Source organism: Podarcis gaigeae, assembly GCF_964106915.1.
Source record: "Podarcis gaigeae genome assembly, chromosome: 8".
NCBI classification, from domain to species: Eukaryota; Metazoa; Chordata; class Lepidosauria; order Squamata; family Lacertidae; genus Podarcis; species Podarcis gaigeae.
Window position 1 is genome coordinate 78861980 of NC_139684.1, and position 20991 is coordinate 78882970.

Below are 20991 nucleotides of genomic sequence, written 5' to 3' on the forward strand. Positions count from 1 at the left end.
CTTTAATAACATCTATGGAAATAAGATCGTCTCCGGGTGCCTTGCCCGGCTCAAATTGACCTATAAGTGTTTCCACTTCAGAGCCGGTAACAGGTTCCCACTCAGGCAAGGGGGCCAATTCTATCCTTCCTCCGCTGGCAGCGTGAGCTGCATATAAATCAGAGAAGAAGCTTTCCCAGGTGTCAGCTGAAATTTGGGGTTCTATCCTTGACCACAGTCTACCCAGGTATTGAGAAATTTGGTGCCAAAAGGAGGAGGGATTTCTATTTTCTGCAGCTTTTAGAAGGTTATTCCAATCATTTCTTTCTGCCGCAAGCTTCTTTTCCTTTAATAGTGCTTTATACCTTCTCTTGAGGTTCATAAGGTGACTGCTAGGTGCGGGGTCATTTGATGCCCTATATGCCAAGAATTCATTATATAGGTTGTTCTTGAAGTGTCTACATTCCTTGTCAAACCACTTTTTATGTGAGAAATGGTTACTATTCATTACCGAGGCCTTAGCCAACAAAGGTTTTAGCAGTTCTACTAAATTGTCATATATTGGCAGTGGCTCAACTACCTGGACAAGGGAGTCCCTTGTCTCTTGCAGTTGGTCAGACCAAAGGAGTTCATTTATCCGTTGAGCCAAATTGTCGGTCCATTTTAAGGCAGTGGGCCTCATCTGAAGCTAGTTATTTGTAATAGGCACACAGGAATAGGTAGCCAATTCTCCATCCAGGGTCAGAGAGAATTCTAATGGAAAATGGTCACTTTCCAGCCTCGTTACCACCCTAAAGTTGGAAATTTTGGGAACTAGGTCTACTGATGTCCAAATAAAATCTATGGTAGAGGCTCGGGAGCCTGACCAGAAAGTAAATTTGGCAGGGTAATCAGAACTGAGAGCTCCGTTTAGAAGGTGAAAATTAAGAGCCATCAAAGTTTGTCTACATTTAAAACCTGCGTATGTAGCAACACTGTCTTTAAAGTTCCTGGGTAAAAGGTCTGAGGTTAAAATGGGTAGTGGGGGATATTTATTATATTTAGCAAATAATGATTTATCAGAGTGAGACAATCGGCCATTGAAATCTCCTGCAACTAGAAAGGTGGCTTCAGGATATTTCTCTAGGAGAGTTTCAAGAATCAGTTGAATTCCCCTCCATCTTTGGTCCACCAGGTTTTTCTTGTAGGTTGGGTGCAAATAAACATTAATCACCACGAACACTTCCTCCGCTGTTTGTAGCTTTACACCCAGCATGGATGACGACTGGATGTCGATTTGTTCCACCTGCAGATTTAAGGCCAAAGAAACTAAGGTAGCCAACCCACCTTGTGGTCTACCAGGTGATAGTGAATTCTGTTGTGCATTCAGATAGAAGCCCTTATACCCTGATAAGGAGAAGCCCTCACAAGCCCAGGTCTCTTGCAGTAAAAGAATACGACTGCCTTTTATGTAGGCGACAAAGGATGGGTCCATCAGCTTAGGTTTAATGCCAGCTACATTCCAGGATAAGAAAGTAAGTGATCTCCTGGTCACCCCTTCGAGTCATGCTGGGCCTTGCGGAACCAGCACAGCAGAATCCACCTGGGAATGCATGTGGCGAGGGGGGGGGGCAATAGGCTGGAAGAAGGAAGTAATTGTAGCTTGCTTACCCGGCAATTTCCAAACACCACTTACCGCAGCAGCAGCCATGGATTGAGGCTTAATTTTTGGTAGCTGCAGGGATGGATTCTGGTGCACGGGAGTATCACTTAACGACAGGTCCATAGACTCTGCATTTAAGGTATGCTCTAAGATTGAGAGGGGTGGACCTTTTGGGTCAGCGGTTGCTGTAGGGAACATGCAGTGTAAGGCAGGTGGAAGACATCCTTTTCGGTTTGCCTCCAAAAGAGCATTCAGTCTTGCCACAGCTTCCGAGTTTGACCAGAGGGTTGTCGAATCTTCCACTGTATCCTGCCCGGGCTTGACATCCCGAGGCCGTGTACAGCCAGGTTGCAGATCAAGGGTCGTTAAAACGGGTTCCACTTGGGCTTGTGTAGACTGCTCTTCAATTGGTGAGGAATTCATCTTATTTACATGAGCATGATCTTCTGAGTTACGGAGACAGAGTAGCAACTCGTCCAGTCTGTCCGTTATCTCTGTTCGCTCCAGTTTTGGCAATTGGGAGAAGGATAGAAGTAACTCACGCTCCGTAGAATTCTCCAGATGTATAGCCTTTGTCAGTGGAGGCGGGGGGGGCAGTCCAGCTAATTAGATCTGCGGCCAGGGGAGTTGGAGTCGTGGCAATTGGCGGACCCTCAGACTTGTCTGCTTTCTTTTTGAACAAGCAGTTTGGTAAGAGGGGGCAGATCTTGGTATTGGTAAAGACTCTTGTAGCAAGGATTCCATAGTTAATTAGAAGGCTTCTTGGGGACATAATAAGTAAAGGGAGCTTTTTGGTTTTAAAGGAGAGCAGCACTCTCTGCCTCTGAGGTCTGCTGCTAATATGGTCAGTATGCTTCAGGTCAATAGAGCTAGGGATTACCCCCAGGAGCTCCGCTAGGTGTCTCCTTATATCACTCTTATAATGCCAGTTTATCACCTTGCCTCTAAAGGGGCAAACCGTTAAGCAGATTTTGGTAGCTTGCAGCAGCAGTTTGTAAGGAGGTGCATAGTGTTGTTCCTTCTTATTTTTCTCACTTTGCTCACTTTTCTGATTGCCAGCAACTTGAGAAATTATACAGGAGGTGTGAGGTAAAATGGGTGCTCTGGACATTTGTATGGGTTTCCTCTCAGGTGGTACATCAGGGGAACTGTCTTTACCTGTTAGGGATACAAGCGAGATAATCTTCTCCAAGGATCCTCGGATGTCTTTTATGTATTTAAAGATATAGTCCACTGTTTTAGCAGCTAGGTCTAGAGTAGTCAAGTGTTCAAATAGTATCTCATCAATGCAACTTTCACGGGCTCTAGTGCAGTCATACAAGTGGATACCAGTATTATTGTTGCTTGAAGGTTTAATAGGCAGGTTATCAAAAGGTTCTTTCGAAATGGTTTCCTCGTTATTCATCTCTGCTAGCAGTGTGAAAGAGTTTGAAACCGGAATATTAAAAATACCCTTTGTACTTTCAGATTCACTAATTTTTGTTTGTTTAGCAAGAGGCAGGCATCTCAGTTCCTCTGTGTCGTCTAAATCTCTGGAATCTCTGATACGTTTCCCAGTTCCTCTCCCACAAGCAGGGCTGTATAATTGCTTAGTCATTTCTCTCTTCATGCAGCCGCCCCAAGTTTCAGGGTCAATGGTTGTTTCCTCGATAGAAAGAGGCGTCCTCCTACTTACTAGTTAACACTAAAACTAAAAACTAAAAACTAAGGTTAAAAGTTAATAGGTTTCTATACTCATTAAAACAAATTTGAAAGATAAAAGCTAAAAAATAAGTCAGAGAGCTCACACTCATTTTATTACTGTACCACAAGGGAAACTGCAGACAGACATTTGTCCCCCTTTCAAAAAAGTTCATGCTGTCAGAGAAAATGCCTTGGCTTCCAGAAACTTAATCCAATTTCAGTGCTGTAACCTGATGGGACTCGTTTCCCCACATCCAGGACGCTGGCACAGATTAGGAGGGACGTGTCCTTGGAGTTATTGGAAGGAGGAAGAAATTTAATTGGTTTTCAAATCTGTGCTTTAAATTATAGAATAGCATGATTAGACTTCTAAAAATTTGGGACACTGTCCTGAACCCATTGTTCCTGGGTGCTGCCAAAGTGCTTCTTGTAATCTCCTATAAATTCCTCCAACTAAGCCTCTTCATGCATCAGTTCCTTGCTCAGCCCAGTGCTGTTCTCGAACGCCTTCCTGGCTCTTCAGCTCTCTAGAATGATGAAGACACTCCTGATCTCCTGCCTCCTCTTGACCCTTCTGAATCCAGGTGAGCAGAACCACAACTGCTGTGCTGATCATTTCCAGGAAGGAACTAAGTGGGGGGTCAGCCATTAAAGCAGGAGAAGAAAGGAACAAGGACTTGTGGTTCCTTTGAAAGGGAGCGGAATAAAGCATATGGTCAACCTACAAGGGATCCTCAATCTTAGATAGTTTCTTCCCAATGTTTATATTTGTTTTTATTTAACCAAATACATACTGAGAGGTGTAGTATCCCCAAGTCCATTGGGGGAGCAATGGGGGCAGTTGCCCACTCTTGGATAAACCAGAATCCTAGGTTTCATCTACAACAAAGAGTATGTTTCTTGAACTTTTTTCCTGTTTGCTTGCCTCATCGTCCACTCAAATTCTGCCCCTTCCTCCTGAAACTTTGTTCTCAATCTTAAATCTTTATTTTACCAAATGCATACAGAGGTGTGGCATCCCCAAGTACATTGGGGGAGCAAAAGAGGCAGTAGTTCACTCTTCAATAAACCAGAGTCCTAGGTTAAATTTAAAGCAGTGCTGTCCAAACTTTTTTCAAAGAGGGCCAGATTTGATGAAGAGAAAAGCTGTGGGGGCCGACCAAAGTTTTTGAGCATTTTTTAGGACTGAAGTTGCAAAAGAGGCACTAGTTCACTCTTCAATAAACCAGAATCCTAGCTTAAATTTAAAGCAGTGGTGTCCAAACCTTTTTCAAAGAGAGCCAGATCTGATGAAGAGAAAAGCCATGGGGGCTGACCAAAGGGCCAACCAAAATTGTTGAGCATTTTTTAGGACTGAAGTTGTTGAGGTTTTTTCAGGATTTTACCCCAGGAAAATAAACTGCACAGGGACCGGATTAAACTGACCAGGGGGCCCCTGAAATGGACTTTGGCCATGCCTGATTTAAAGCAAAGAGTAAGTTGCTTACATTTGTAGAAACTTATGATAGGATAGCACACAATCTATAGGGACAATTCTTCTCATATTTCAGAGTGGAATTATCCTGCCCCCCCCATGAAATCTTTTAGTTGGCTGGTGTTACACAGAACCCCAATCTCTGAGTGGAGTCAGGTTCCAGGGGTAACAGATGTGCTTACCAGAGTCTGTCATGTTTGCTGGTGCTGATGGGAGTTGTAGTACAACAACTTCGGGAGGGTTAAAGGTTACCCCACACCTTCTCTACTGGTCCTCTCCCTTAGACTGCAGGAGTCATCTTCAACAATCATTCTCTGGTCTATGCAAGGCCCACCCCCATTCACAGATTTTAAGAACTACAGAAGGAATATATACTAGTTTGCAGAAACTAGTAGTCACGTAGTGCCTCCAATGTTGCAGAAAAAATATATCAATTGCGAATGGTAAACATGAATTTATCCAGTCCGCTTTTGAAGCTATCAAATTTGGTGGCCTTTGCTACCTCTCGTAAGATGGAGTTTGTAGCAGAAAGTGTTGTGTTCATGTACTGCAGGACCTACGCAGACCTATTCTTCCTACACAGTTACTAAAGTTTTCTAAACCCATTTTTCCCTGTCTGCAGTGGCAACTCTGACATGTGAGGCTTGTTTCGGTCAAGGAAAAGATTGCAAAAATGCCACGATTGAGGAGTGTGACGAGTCCAGTGACCAGTCCTGCATGTCTGCCCTTGGAGTTGGCAAACTGTGTAAGTGAGAAGAACTTTCAACCTCTTTGATCACCAAAACATAAACCCCCTGACTCACTTTCTAAGGCCATATCTTAGCCACAAACCACTGAAAAAGACTTTTCATAAAGAAGTGTTGTAGGTTCTGCATTGCCTGTAGGAGCAGGGAAGAAATCCAAGTCAGTTCATATTTAAAGGTGTGTTTACTCAATTGGCAGAGCAAAACAAAACATCCTTCAGAATCTACCCTTCTCCCATTTTTGCAATTCAGTTGCCCAGCCATGTAATCAATATACAAATGCACATACTAGGGTAAAGTGTGCATATAAGAACCTACAACAAAATGAAGCAACAGTCACCAAATTCATAAGAAGAGCTAAAAATAAAGATAGAAAAGATGGATATCAGTAACAGCAACAAAACAAGCCAAACAATACCCCAACCCAAGTGTCGGTTCAGCAGCCTCAGCTTTTGTAGTTGGAGTCAGTCTATCAGGTTCCCATCTCCCAGGCCAAGTGAAAAATGACCTGCAAGGCAGAGAGCTAGTCCGTCAGGATTCACAGCCAATATGGTCAACAAACATCCCCCCACCCCCATGGGGGAAAACATAACTACTTAAATCAGTATGACCCTGCAGATAGGACCTAAGAGTGAAAATAACATTCACACTAAATGTTGATGGTGGGGATGAGGAGTTGGAAACTGATATGAAAATGTGGAGAAATGAATTTAAAATAAGAAACCAAGAGAAACTGACACTGACATATTGCCCCTTCCTAATTGTCTGTGGTACATGCTCCCTTTATGAGCTCCAGCATCAACTCTCATTGGTCCAGTTACAGGGAGGATTTGATTTAAATCACAATTTAAAACACTAGTCAGTAAAACTTAATTTAAAACATTTTTTTACATAAAGACTCATTCTTGCTGGTGTAATCTTAATATTTACAACTAGATGAAGGTTTTGTTTTTGGAATAATAAATTTTCAGAGTAGTTTTTAAAGTTATATCATAAATTACTGATTTGGTTATACTATTAGAAAAACATTGACAAATAATTATGAATTTTTTGTGAGGTTTAATAAATTAACTGTTTATATTTGGACTTCTTTTCTGCTGTATTTTATTGGAAGGAGAAAAAATAATCATTTCATTAATAATAATTTAAATAATTTATTTAACTAAAACAATAACATTATAGCATATGCATCCATGTTTGTTAACTGATGTGATTAAACGATTTTTTAAGAAAAACCTTAGAGGGAGTTATAGCACACATGAAAAGCTTAAAACAAATCCTTATTTCCTGATGAGGATAGTCTTTGGACTATAATATAACTTAAATAGAAAACTGTCTTGGGGGGGGGGGGATCCTCCAAAAGCATTTTTTCAAAAAACACAATTTAAATTTAAAAAATCTGATTTAAATAAAAAAATCTAATTTAAATTTAAAAATCTGATTATTTAAACATTTAAAAATCTGATTATTTTGATTTTTTAAATTGAATTTTATCCACTCTGTGGATACCTTTATCCACTCTGGATACCTGAGGAAAACCATGAAATGTTTCCCACCCCACAGAAATGGAAGAAAGGGTGACTGAAGATTAGCCCTGGGCGATTTATTGACATATCCCCCCAGGACCGGTATGAGGGGCAGACCGTGATGACAGCTTCACTCAGCAGTAAATCGGTGGAGGAAACCCTGCCTATTCTGAGTCCCTCTGCCTCCAGCACCCAGCATGCTGAGGAAAAACAAAACAAGCTGCAGCCTGGAGCTGGAGGCAGAGGGACTCAGGAGGGGTGACAGTTTCATCAACGATGTGAAATCATCATTGTGGTCTGTCCCATATACTTGCACTGGGAGAAAAAAGCTGCATGGACAAGGCTTATACATCTTGTTCCTCCCTCCCTCCCTCCTTAAACTGCTTGACTTAAGAGCACACTGCTGCCCTCGCCTCAGCCAAGCAATTTTGCAAAAACCACAAATGACCACTGGCTCACATGAGCCAGTAGTGGGGCGGGGACTCAGTTAAAGTGCTCTCCCTCCCCAGCTGCAAGAGCCTGACTTGGCTGCCACCTGGTGCCGTTTTCAACACAGGAGGAAAGACAGAGCCCACTCTGCCAATCAAAGGCAGCCAGGCACTGCAGGCAGCCCTGCAAGGCACAGGTAGGGTGGCTTTGAATCCTGCGCTTTGCGAATGACCACCCCACAAGGAAAGAGGCAGTGTGCCTGCACGGGCACCAGCGAGGCGGAGGGAGCCTCAGAAAGGAGCTCCAAGGTGGTATTTGCTAAAATGTATAGAACTTAAGATAAGGTATTTTGGAACTGTAAGGAGAAGGAAGGGAATTCCTTTCAAATGTGGTGGACGTGTCCTAAGATTAAAGTCTACTGAGATATGTTATATAAAATACTTTTATTAAAAAAACCAGAGGCTTTTTTATTAGCGATCATAGGTGAAGAAATTCCCCCCAAAAAGACATAAATATATTTATGTATGCTACCATGGAAGAAAGGATACGTTTAGCCCAGAAATGGAAGCAGTAGGAACTTCCAACATTGGAAGAATGCCAGACAAAGATGATTGAATACGCTGAGCCGTCGAGACTGACGGGGGAAATCTGAAACCAGCAAGATGAACTGTTTGAAAAGGACAGGTTATGATTTGATACCTGTTACTAAATATTAGAAGTAAGTCTTTTAAGTATGGAGATAAAGTAAATAGGGTGATTTAGAAATGCAAAATAAAAGTGATTGCATATGGAAGTCAGGGAGGGGGATAGGAGGAAGTCAGAGCTCAATTTGAGCAAAGATATATGTGATGAAGAAATTTTATTTGGTTGTTATAGAGGAAAAAAGAAATTTTAATAAACATTATATTGAAAAGAAAAAGGAAGGAGCTCCAAGGTCCCTGCCATGAATAACAGGGACATGGGTTGGCTCAAATGGGGGAGAGGAACTGACGAGGAGGTGACAGATCTTGCCTCCAAGGATCACACCACAGCTTCAAAGGCAGCAGCATCAGGCAATGCTTTTCTTGATGGTCAGATCCCCTGCCCCTCTGGATCCTGCCACATAAGGTGATCATCAACCCTTGCCTCATGGGTGGACCAGCCCTATCCCCAGGTCTAGTTATTTCCTTTTCCAATTCTTTTATAGCATTTTTGGGGTCAACAATGGTTTTCAAGTCCTGCATCAAGACAGAGTTGTGTGCTGTAGCCTATGGCAGTGCCTCCATAACCTCATCACTGTACATCCAGAGCAAGGCCTCCTGCTGCAAGACAGATATGTGCAACAGTGGACCTCCCGAAAGTAAGTATCATCATCAGGAAATATGGTCTCACAAAACTTAAGTAATGAGAGAGATCAAAGAAAGATCAAAGAAAGACAAACAAGTTTTGGGCAGTATCCTGATCTCAGTGACTGGCTAGACAAGGAGGAGCGGTGGCAGCCAGTCGCTCCAGGAGGTGCCTGAGGGTGACACTAGGAAAGATTTCAAACCTGATTCAGACTGGTGGGACAAGGAGGAGCCACTGACAGAGGGAAGCAGCAGGAAAGCATTGGAGCCATAGTATGGGGGTGGCGGGAACTAATAGAACAAAACCCAAAATATCAATAAGCAAAAATTACAAGGGAGCGTCACAGTTTTACCTTAGTCCTAGACACACCCCTCCCATAATGCTACTCACAGTTCCTCTCCTGCAGCAGCTTCTGGTATTTACATCCTATGCTTTCCTCCAAAAAGCTTGAGCTCCCGCTCACCATTTTAGCCTCAAAGCATCCTGTGAAATAGGTTAGGCTGAGAGATGGTTCCTGGTCCCAAGCCACTCAGCAAGTGTCATGGCTACATTGAAATTTGAACCCTGGTCTCCTAGATTCTAGTCCAACTTTCTAACCACTTCACATCACTGGCTCATTGGTTTCCCAGAGTTCTAGCCCTGAAACCTAGAGTGACCCATTTTCTTTGATGCATTTGCATTTGTAGAGATATTTTTAGTGGGACAGACTGGTAAGGCAGTATGATTCTTCTTCTTCTTTGGCGATCACTCGTAGCCAAGTTAGATTTTCTTTTATAAACACGGTTTTAACAATGAGTCCGTAATTGACTGTGGAGGCCAATTCTGGAACCACACGTCCTTCCACAGTGGGGACATTGGTTTCTGGGTGGGAGTTGATCACGGTGTGGATATCCAAGCATGCCTTCCTCTTAGCACATTTCTCCGTTACATCCTGAGTTTGTCTTCAAAGCCCATGACACCTTTGGTAAAGGCTGTTCTCCAATTGAAGTGCTCGCAGGCCAGGGTTTCCCAGTTGTCAGTGTTTATACTTCATTTTTAAAGATTTGCCTTGAGACCGTCTTTAAACCTCTTTTGCTGACCACCAGCATTATGCTCTCCATTTTTAAGTTAATCAGGCATCTGCACAACATGACCAGTCCAACGAAGATGATGTTGAATAATCATTGCTTCAACACTGGTGATATTTGCTTCTTCCAGTACACTGATATTAGTTTGTGTGTCTTCCCAAGTGATGTGTAAAAAATTTCAGAGACACCGTTGATGAAATCTTTCGAGGAGTTAGAGATGGTGTTTATAAGTGGTGCATGTTTCACAAGCATACAGTAAGGTTGTTAGTACAATAGCTTTGTAAACAAGCATTTTGGTTTCCCTGTGACACTCTGCACTTCAATCGACAGAAAGCTGCACTCGCAGAGCTCAGGGATGCTGGATTTTGGCATAAGTGTTAGCCCTTGTGGAAAGATAATTGCCTAGGTAGAAGAAGTGATTGACATTTTCCAACGTTACACCATTGAGTTGGATTTGTGGAGCTGCAGAGGGGTTATTTGTACTTGTTGATGCAGTACTTGTTTTTTGGGATGTTGAGCGACAGGCCAAACTTTTTGTAATCTTCTGGGAAGATATTTAGGATGGTTTGGAGGTCATCCTGTGAGCGTGCACACACTATGTTGTCATTAGCATACTGAAGCTCTATGATGGAAGTTCTGTAACCTTACTCTTTGCTTTCAGCCTGCTCAGATTGAAGAACTTTCCATCTGTTAAATATATGGTTTCTACTCCGGTGGGGAGTTTCCCTTCGACAATGATAATTGTCAGATCATTTGTAGGATCATGGCAATGAAAACAATGAATAGAGTTGGGGCAATAACACAACCCTCTTTAACCCCTGATCCCACTGTGAATGGTTCACTTTGAAAGCCATTGTTATCTGCGATTGTTGCTGTAATATTATCATGGAGGAGTCGGATGATGTTTACAAATTTATCTGAGCAGCCAATTCTCAGAAGGACAGTCCACAGGGCATTAAGATTTACAGTGTCTAAAGCCTTAGGTCAAAAAACGGCACATACGGGGGTTGGTTTTGATCTCTGCATTTTTCTGGAAGCTGTTGAGTGGTGAAAATCATGTCCACTGTCCCCCTAGAAGGCCAAAAACCATTTTGGGATTCAGGAACAATCACCTCGGATATTGTTAAGAGATGGTTTGCTAAGATCCTTGCAAGAATTTTACCACCTGCAACTAACAGAGAGATGCCTCAATAGTTTCTGCAATCAGTTCTGTCACCTTTTTTAAAAAAAGAAGATAATTTTGGCATCCATAAAGTCTGCTGGGATCTCTTCTCTCTCCCAGATTTTTTTGATGAGCTGGTGAAGTTGTTGTGTAAGTTCAATTTCACCCACTTTGAAGACTTTGGCAGGTATCCCCTCAGGTCTGCTTGTTTTGTTTTGTTTTTTTTGTTTTGTTTTTCATATGGTTAACAGCTGTACATAACTCTCCCAGATTTGGAGATACTGCAAGCTCATCTCTAACTTGTTTTTGCAAATTTGTGAGAGGACCTCAGCAGCTACGGGGGAGTTACAGTTAAGGAGATGTCAGTAATGTTCTTTAAAGCAGTGTAATAGCTTCTTTATCTTTTAGAAGTGTGATCCCGTCTGCTGAGCGTAGGGGGAATATGCCATTATTTATTCGCCCATAGATGGTCTTTGTGACTTTGTTCACAGGCTGCAATAATGGATGTTTTTAGCTTGGTCCAGTGTTCCTCGATGTTATCAGGGAATTCTGAAAGCAGATGGCCCTTAAGTCATTTGGAAGCAATCCCACTTAACGGGATCTTGAAGGGCTTGGATGTTCATTTTGCGCCTTGTTTTCCTTCCTTGAAGCCTATGTTAAAGTATAATATTGATAGCCATTGTGGAGCGTATTAGTCAGTGATCTGTCCAGCAGTCGTCGGCACTCGTCCTACCTCTGGTAAGGAGCAGATCACGGTGATCTTTAGCACAGACAATAACATAGTCTAAGACAGCAGCAAACAACCTAAGGACCAAGGGCCAGATGTGGCCCAATCACCTTCTCAATCCGGCCCGTGGACGGTCCAGAAATCAGCGTGTTTTTACATGAGTAGAATGTGTCCTTTTATTTAAAATGCTTCTCTGGGTTATTTGTATGGCCTGCCTGGTGTTTTGACATGAGCAGTATGTATGCCTTTATTTAAAATGCATCTCTGGGTTATTTGTGGGGCATAGGAATTCGGTCGTATTTTTTTTTCAAAATTTAGTCTGGCCCACCAAATGGTCTGAGGGATGGTGGACCAGCCCATGGCTGAAAAAGGTTGCTGACCCCTGGTCTAAGAGGTGCCAGAGTGTGTTGGTAGTAACAAGGTTGTGCGCTGCACATATCGTCAAAAGTAAGATTCAGTTCCTGTTTTTTGCCAATTCCTTCTTTCCCAATAGTCTCAGGCCACCAATTGAAATCTCACCCAACTCCTGCATTAAAATCACCCAGGAGGATGAGTTTATTTTCCTTAGGCATCTCTGATAGAACGGTATCCAGCTGAGAGTAAAAATTTTCTTTAATGTCTTCATCGGCATCCAGTGTTGGTGTATAAGCGCTTATAAGAGTAGCCTGTTGGTTTTTGGTGTGCTTTATTCGAAGGGTTGAGAGTCACTCATTAATGCCGGTAGGGACTTCTGACAGGAGCTTCACAAGATCATTTTTTATAGCAAAGCCTACTCCATGTATCCGAAGTTCTTCTTCAGATAGACCTTTCCAGAAGAAAGTGTAGTCTCCTTTTTCTTCCTTCAGTTGTCCCTCGCCTGCTCTTTGAGTCTCTTGAAGCGCTGCAATAGTGATGTCAAAACATTGCAGCTCTCTTGCAATGATGGCAGTTCTGCATTCAGAACACTCACTATCTGTGTTATCTGACAAAGTCTGTATATTCCATGTTCCAAAATTCAATTGTGTTTTACAACCGCTAGGTGGTGACCCCACTGGGCGCAGTCATCCAGTCAGGGGGAAAGGGAGGCAGACTATGTTTAGGGCACCTTTTCTAGCCCCTCCCCCTTTCCAGGGTGAGCAGAGTGGATCCTAAAAAGGGCTGCTCAGTCATGGATACAGCTTCCGAGCTGCTCAACTGCCTCATTCCTTGGGTCAGAGTGACTGAATATGTATCTACCTCTGTGGAAGCCGCCCGGAGTGGCTGGGGAAACCCAGCCAGATGGGTGGGGTACAAATAATAAATTATTATTATTATTATTATTATTATTATTATTCACAGTAGGGCTCTGTTCCGATGGCATGAGTAGTCACAATGAACCGGTAGATTCCTATCTGCTGCAGCCCTTATCTGCCTTCACAGCTGTTGTAACATACCGCTAGTTATCATCCACCTGTTCTGCCGTTGAGGACTTTTTGGATCATTCTTTGTCTAGCTCCTTCCCTTTGACCTTACTGCCTTGGGTGACCCTGTTAGGAGTACAGGATTCCTGATGGCTTCGCTCACACGGGTCATAGGAATGTGGAAGCCCACTCACCACAACAAGGTGATGATCCAGCAAGTGAGAAGGCAGTATGATACCTCTGGATTGGCCAGGCCTTCTACAAACATCCGCAACATGGGCTTCTGCCTTCACCAACAGAACAGTGCTTTCTAAGAGGATATCTGCATTATTTAATAACATAACATAGTAAAAGAAAAACTGCACATAGAACAAAACCAAAAACCATGTATCAATAACAAGATTACTTGAACAACATGCAGCATTCATGAGCAAAAATTACAAGGGAGCTTCACAGTTTTACCTTAGTCCTAGAAACATTCCTTGTGTGATGTTACTCACAGTCCCTCTCCTGCAGCACATTCTGATATTTACATCCCTACTCTTTTGTCCAAAGAGCTTGAGGTGGCATTTCTGGCTCTCCTGCTCACCATTTTAGCCTCAAACACCCATGTGAAATAAGTCAGGCTAAGGGGCAGTGTCTGGCCCCAGGTCACTCAGCAAGTTTCGTGGCTCAAGTACAGATTTGAACTCTGGTCTACTCCCACCCTTGTTACTGATGTAGATGTTCACATTCCCTTGTTCCTGATAAAACAAAAAAAAATTCCTTCCAGTAGCATCTTAAAGACCAACTAAGTCAGTTCTTGGTATTAATACCCCTCCCCACCTTCTCACTATATAGAAGGGTCTGGAAACTTCTATTTCAGTGTATCTGAAGAAGTGTGCATGCACACGAAAGCTCATACCAAGAACTGACTTAGTTGCTCTTTAAGGTGCTACTGGAAGGAATTTTTTTTGTTTTGACTATGGCAGACCAACACGGCTACCTATCTGTAACCTTGTTCCTGATGTAGATCTTCACTCACCCCTCCCTTCTTGTTGGGAGGAGGCACCATTTTGTGGTTCGCCTTAGTATTCTCAACACCCTGGTGTATGTTTTTATTGTAAACACTATAACAACACTAGGACCAAGAATTCTGGGAGTGGTAGTTTCTTAAGGGTGCTGAGAGTTAATTGGGAAACCCTGATTCCCCTCACAGAGCTATGGATTAACAAACAAACCCCACACAATAGTTCTTATTAGCTGGCATTTTTTCTTAGGTGAAATCATTATTTTACCAAAACTAAGCACATGTTTTCCCAGAAGTGATTTTTAAGGATAAAACTACTAAGAGTTTTCTTTCTCTTTCCCGCTCTTGGGAAGAGGGCCATTCTGTAGAATTTTATCATCGTTTGTGTACATCTGTGGCTGCCATTTTGTCTCTCAGAATGCCCCCCAATGCTGCTCAGTGCTAAGCCCAATTGCTTAAAGTGGTATCCCTTTGCTTGAAATGTATGCTGTGAATTTGGCCCCAGTTAGAAATCACTTGCACCATGCCTTAATGTAGTCCTGGATGAATGGAGCATGGCTGAAGCACTCCACTTGCAGAAGTGGTAGAAGGTGGTACGCATCCATCTTGGAAGGGGAAGCATAATTCCCACCCCTCACATACAGCAAGTTGTGGTTTGCATCTGCAAAAGAAATACATTGACTAATTGCAATGCTGGTGTGGTGTGGTGATTGTTTTCCAGTGCCTGAGAGTGAGACGAGGGAGCTCAATGGGCTGAAGTGCCCGAGTTGCTTCTCCATCCTGACAGATGAGTGTGAGGGCAATAAGACCGTCAGCTGCAGAAATAAGGAGGATCAATGCTTCTTCGCTGGGGGTCGCATGAAGTATGGTGAGTCTTGTATAATGGACTGCAACTAGGGCCCCATCTTTGAGGAAGTATCATGCTACTTTGAGCAGTCATGGCTTCCCCTAAAAGATGCTAGGATACTTTGTTTATTAAGGGTGCTGAAAGTTATTAGGAGAGCCCAAGGAGGAGGGATGTGTGGACAGGGAGGTGGGAGGAGGAGGAGAATACAGGGAAGGGCTAGTGATTTCTGCAGTTCTTGCCTGGAACCCTGCACCAGTTTATTCCATTTTTTTCCCAGCAACACCTTAAAAGCCTATTCAGATAGGGACATGCTCTATTCCCTTTTGCTGTTTTAATGGTTTTAACTGCTTTTATTGCTAATGTAAATATTTCTTGTAAACCCCTAGCAGTTTTTACTGCAATCAAGCGGAATATAGTTTTTGTTAAATAAAAATACATCTTAAAATTTGCACGTTAAATTGGAGGGGGCAGGATGGAGACCCACAGGCCCAGGAGCCGAAGGCACTCCTCTGGGACTCTCTCTCTCTGGCCCTTTGGATCCTCCTTAGCCACACCTCCTCTCCCTAGGCCACACCCCTCACAAGCCCCACTTCATACCCTACCTGTATGCTTTGGCCTGGCTGGATTGTTGCCCCTGAACTCTTGGTTACCTGGAGGGAGGACGGGGGGCGGGGTTGAATGTATGTATAAAATAGCCTGCCATGTAAAGGTGAATTTTACATATGTTTCCATTGGCCAGTGGACCTCCCATAAGGTCACCCAGACTGGAAAACAGCTCTTGGTCTGAAAAAAGTTGCCCACTGTTGTGTTTAAGGGGGAGGGTTTTGGATTTCAAAAATATGTGTGTGCTTTTTTTTTCCAACAGGGGGAAGCAGCCTGATTGGTGCTCTCCGAGGCTGTGCAACAGCTAGTATGTGTGACTACGGTCAGGAGATGCTGGTGTCTTATCTTACATCACTGGGATGTGAGGTCACTCAATTTGAGTGCACTGACGCAATGGACGAGGATGCCAATGAGCTGTAGGTGAGGGAAGGCAAACCTCCACCGCCCAGAAGAACCCACCATTTATGGAAATTGGCGGCCTAGTGGTTGAAGCAGGGGTGGTCTCAGCCTGAGGACTCCCAGGCTTTCTTTCCAGAAGTCTAGAAGATCCTCCTTAAAGACAGGCTGTATTTGACTTTCATGTGCAAATGAATCATGTCCAAAATAAATATATATGGCAAGTAATGTGTGTTGTATCATTTATCCAAATGCAACATTTGTTGGGGGAAATAATAGTGCTTGGGGATGGGAGCTAGATTTCAGCCTTCCATGTCAAATTTTTATTGTGTCCACTTTGGGCTCCCTTGTTGTCAGGGGTTTCACCACAGCAGCCATGCTACGTAACCCCCACCAAAGCATCCCTTCCCTATGTTGTGTGGCAACAGCACAAAGTGGCATAGCAGCAGCAGGATCTGGCTAGATCTTATGAGATTTTGGGGAGAGTTTGCTGGAAAACAGTGCTGATGCCAGTGCCATTTCTCTGCTGCCTATGGGGCAGGTGGGACACCCACTTATTGTGAGAAAGACATAAACTGGACTGTGTACACAACCTTCAAAAAATAAAGAGAAGAAACATTTAGAACGGGCACAGAACCTCTCTGGATCCATTGGGACAAGTAGGCAGGGGAATGTTATCAGAAGAGGAAGCAGATGGAGGAAGAGGAGTTGTAGCATTTTATGTAGTCTTACACAAAATGGAAATGCTAGTCTTCACACAATATATGCAAATTTTTTTGGAGATCCCCCTTGTGACCCCAAGCAGAGGAACGATGTACCATCTACACCCCCATCTCCTGGGTCCTGTGGAGAAGCATGCAGTGGCTGCATTTGACCCCCAGGCCAGAGGTTCCCCACCTCTGGTAGCGATTACTAAAGGGCTCCATAGTTTCCCATTTTTCTCTCTCCTTTGGCTTCCCTTACTCAGCCAAATGAGCAGCTTGGTGATTTTAGAAAGAAATTGTGAAACCATGCTTCTTCAGCAAGTACTTTGTGAATCCACTCATCCTCAGCAGGTACACTGGGTGAGCACCACTTAGAGGCAATCAAGATTTGGGCAAATGTTAGATTTCGCATAAGCTTCAACTGGCCAGAACTTACATCAGCCTGCTGAACCAGGCCTGTTACCATCAATTTTGGACGCACAAAGACTTTATTAAATACTTGGGTATAATGATTTAATCCGATATAGACCAAATTGTAAAATTTAAATTTGAATCGAATTATAAATGAGATTTCTTTTGATATTGAAAGGTGGGGACCTCAAAATGAATGTTGTTCCCAGGTTTTTATACATTCTTAGAGGATTACCAAAACATAGCCCCAAATTTTACTTCCAAAAAATAAATCAACTATTTAGATCATGCCTATGGGGTACAAAGCCACCAAAAATATCACTACATAAAATGCAACTTCCAACTAAGGAAGGTGGCTTTGGTCTCCCAAATCTGGAACTATATCACCAGGCCTACCTGCTGAGTAAGACTAATGATTGGAGAGCTAGCAGGAATCCCAACTGGGCTACTCTCGTATATAGTTTCTTTGAACCTCTTGTAGGGTGGACTAAACTCAGCTCCAATTTTATGAAACATCCTATTATCTTGGAGACTATTAAAGCACCTGTAAAAATTTGGATGAATATAAATAAAAATAATGACGACCCCTATCAGCATGAGAAATTAACAATATGGGCCAACCCAAAATTAAAAATTGGAAATCAAGTAATAATTTGGCAAAATTGGATGAAAAAAGGTATTTTGACATTGAATCAATTAAATGACAAATTTGTGGAACATAAGACTTTGCATGTAAAGTATGGATTAACCAGTGAAACACAATGACAATACATCCAATTGATACATATGTTGGAAAGGCAGTTTGGCCCTAACGCTATAGCAGCATCGGAAACACCCATGCTGCTACAAGATTTAATTTCTGCAACAACAACAAAAAAACTTACACTATATAAAACCCTACTCAACAGAAAGAAGTATGATTTAGAATATGATAGACAAAAATGGAGTGAAGAGTTAAGGGTACAGATAACAAATGATATATGGGAGTCAAGTATAAAATCAACTGAAATAGCTTCTATGGATCTAAGACTAAGACTTATTCAGCAGAAAATAATTTTCAGAGTCCATTGGACTCCAGCAAAACTTTACCAGAAGAAAATAACAAATGCAGACAACTGCTGGAGATGTGGAAGTAAAAATGCAAACTTAGTACATATGATGATTAACTGCCTGATGATAAGATCACTTTGGTGTGAGGTGATGATATATATAGCAAGAGTAATAAAAAGAAATTGTTATTTAGGGGATTTGAATTTAATTCTAAATTATATACCGGAAATGTGGGAGATTACAAGGAGATTACAATGCATATTAGAAGCAAAAAAAACTTGTTTTGATGAATGGGAAGAGCCACAAAAAGATCCCATTGAGCACATGGATTGACAATATGGACAGACTAGTTACACAAGAATGAATTGCATATCGACGCAAATTAAGAATGGATAAATATGAAGAAATCTGGAAGGAATACTTAAGAAGAAGAAGAGTTTGGATTTGATATCCCGCCTTTCACTCCCCTTCAGGAGTCTCAAGGCGGCTCACAATCTCCTTTCCCTTCCTCCCCCACAACAAACACTCTGTGAGGTGAGTGGGGCTGAGAGACTTCACAGAAGTGTGACTGGCCCAAGGTCACCCAGCAGCTGCATGTGGAGGAGCGGAGACACGAACCCGGTTCCCCAGATTAGGAGACTACCGCTCTTAACCACTACACCACACTGGCTTCCCACCACACTAAGCGATAAGGCAGAAAGTGGTGGGAAGTAGGGGAGGAGAGGTGGGGAAATATTGTTTAAAAGGTGTAGTTATAGGTATATCAGTACTCAAATCTGAATTGTTAAATTGTGTTATTAGTGTTATTGTGGTTTTTGTTGTATGTTGTTTTTTGTGGTTGCTATTTGTATTGAAAAAATGATTAAATAAATAGAAAAACCAGGCCTGTTGTTCCAGAACCCAATTGTCACAATGGCCAACCAGATTATTTATTTATTTCATTTCTATACAGCTTTATATTTTAAAGAATAATCTCAAAGCGGTTTACAGAATATTAAAACATCCAAAAAAAAATTAAAAACTGTAGAAAGTCAAATATAGCGTTTACAGTCAAAGCAATATAATTAACAGAAAACTAAAATATTATCTTAAAGATTTCAAAATAAAACATTGCAAAGGAGGTCAACTACAGAATACATATTTAACACAACCAAAGTTACCGGTAACAAACAAAAAAATCTTAAACATTTCCCCCCCCCCAAAAAAAAAAACCATTTCCAAGTGAAATCAAAATTTAAAACAGCATAATTTAAAACAGCACATTTAAAACAGCATAATTAACAAGACAATACAATATTTTCAGAAGCATGACACGGCAGTTTGGCAGGCACAAAAAGATGGGGCAGAAGAATCCCGTACTTAGGGTTTGGGGTCAGGCATAGCGATGCCCCTCTGGTCTCCCCAGGAGCCTCTTTAGTAAAGTTGGTGAATCTGGCCCCGCCCCCTAGGGTAGTCCAGGTCGAAAGGGCCTTGCAGGAAGCGGCCTTCACGACTCACAGCTGGGCGATGCCTGTGCAAAGCCTAAAAGCAGGACTGGATAGTGACACCACTCTCCCCCCCCCCCCCTTGTGATTCCCAGCAGTTGATATTCAAAGGAATACTATCTCCAACAGCTGGGGTAGGATATGGCCAAGTGGGATAGTAGCCATTGATAGCCTTATCCTCCATGATTCCTTTTTCTCTAATCCTCAGTCAAGCAAATCCAAGTTGCTTCCTGTGAGCGAATTCCAGAGTTTAACCATGTGCTATTTCAAGGAGCATTTTCTTCCATCTGTCTCGAATCTTCCAACATTCAGTTTCATTGGCTGCCCACGGATTCTAGTGTTATGAGAAAGGAATGAAAACGTTTATCAATTTTTATGTATTTTTAGAACCCACCTTATTTCTCTGATTGCAAATTGCTTAAAACTGTTCTGAATCTTATGCTTTAATCCCACAATCCATCCTGAGACTTTAAGGTGAGAAACAGATAGTCAATAACAACAGCAAGAAGTAGGGAACACACTGGGAATTTTCAGGGGTAGTGGGGGGGGTTGATCACCACCAGGGTGATCCATCGCTGTGGCTGGAGACTTGATCTGGAATCTGACCTGCAGAAGTCATCGTATCATAGAGCTGGAAGGGACCCCCCCTCCCCCGTCATTTAGTTCAACAACTCAGGTGATAACTGCTCATCTGACAAAACTAGACATGACCCCAGGAAGGTGTACGTATTTGGAATTCTATTCCACCTTTTGCTGCAGATATGTGGGATTGTTACATGCCACATTGTAGCCTTATGAGGCTTTGCCCTCGGGTGGGAAAAATATTGTGCCCGGGAAAGGGAAGTCAACAGACACTCAAGGAATAGTTTCAGAGAAAAAGCTTTATTTCTACCATCCATGAACTGGTAGAAGGAGCAAGTGTGATAACTCACAAAACAAGCACGGATTCACAGTCATTTGCACAGAGCATATATTCCCCTTCTAGTTCCCTCCCCTTTCTCCTCCTCCTCCAGGAGTCCTGCCCATGAGTTCCTCTGAGCATGAACAGAAAGCTCCTATCTTTGGGACTATTGTGGACTCTTCCCAGGAAAGGGGGTGAGAAGCCAAGGGGTTTCAGCAGGTCCAACATGTTGCAACTGAATGAGATAAGAGTCAGTTCTGTTCTTTTAGTGAGGTCAACTGGCCTGAGAAATTGTTCTATTCAGCTACCTTTGTTACAGCAGAGCAAATGAGCTAATGCCTTTTAGCTGCTGAGAAAATGATTTTGAAAAGCTTTGAGAAGCTTTGAGCCTGCTTTGGGGGGGGTGACTTCGGGCCTAGGTGGGGTCACCTGTCCTCACCTTCCTTCAA

The 20991-nt window shown here is 42.6% G+C and overlaps 1 protein-coding gene across 2 annotated transcripts; it reads left to right on the forward strand.

Moving 5' to 3' along the window:
- Positions 1-3730: 3730 nt before the first annotated feature.
- LOC310851708 (phospholipase A2 inhibitor and Ly6/PLAUR domain-containing protein-like) lies at positions 3731-16171 on the forward strand. Of its 2 annotated transcripts, XM_083754367.1 has the most exons (5): positions 3732-3888; positions 5401-5523; positions 8663-8815; positions 14868-15014; positions 15859-16171. In XM_083754367.1, the coding sequence occupies exons 1-5, from the start codon at positions 3837-3839 to the stop codon at positions 16014-16016; spliced, it is 633 nt and encodes a 210-aa protein (XP_083610493.1). In that variant the 5' UTR covers positions 3732-3836; the 3' UTR covers positions 16017-16171. The 2 variants fall into 2 exon arrangements, with proteins under 2 accessions (XP_083610494.1, XP_083610493.1); XM_083754368.1 differs by lacking the exon at positions 8663-8815 and having other exon boundaries at positions 3731-3888.
- Positions 16172-20991: the final 4820 nt, after the last annotated feature.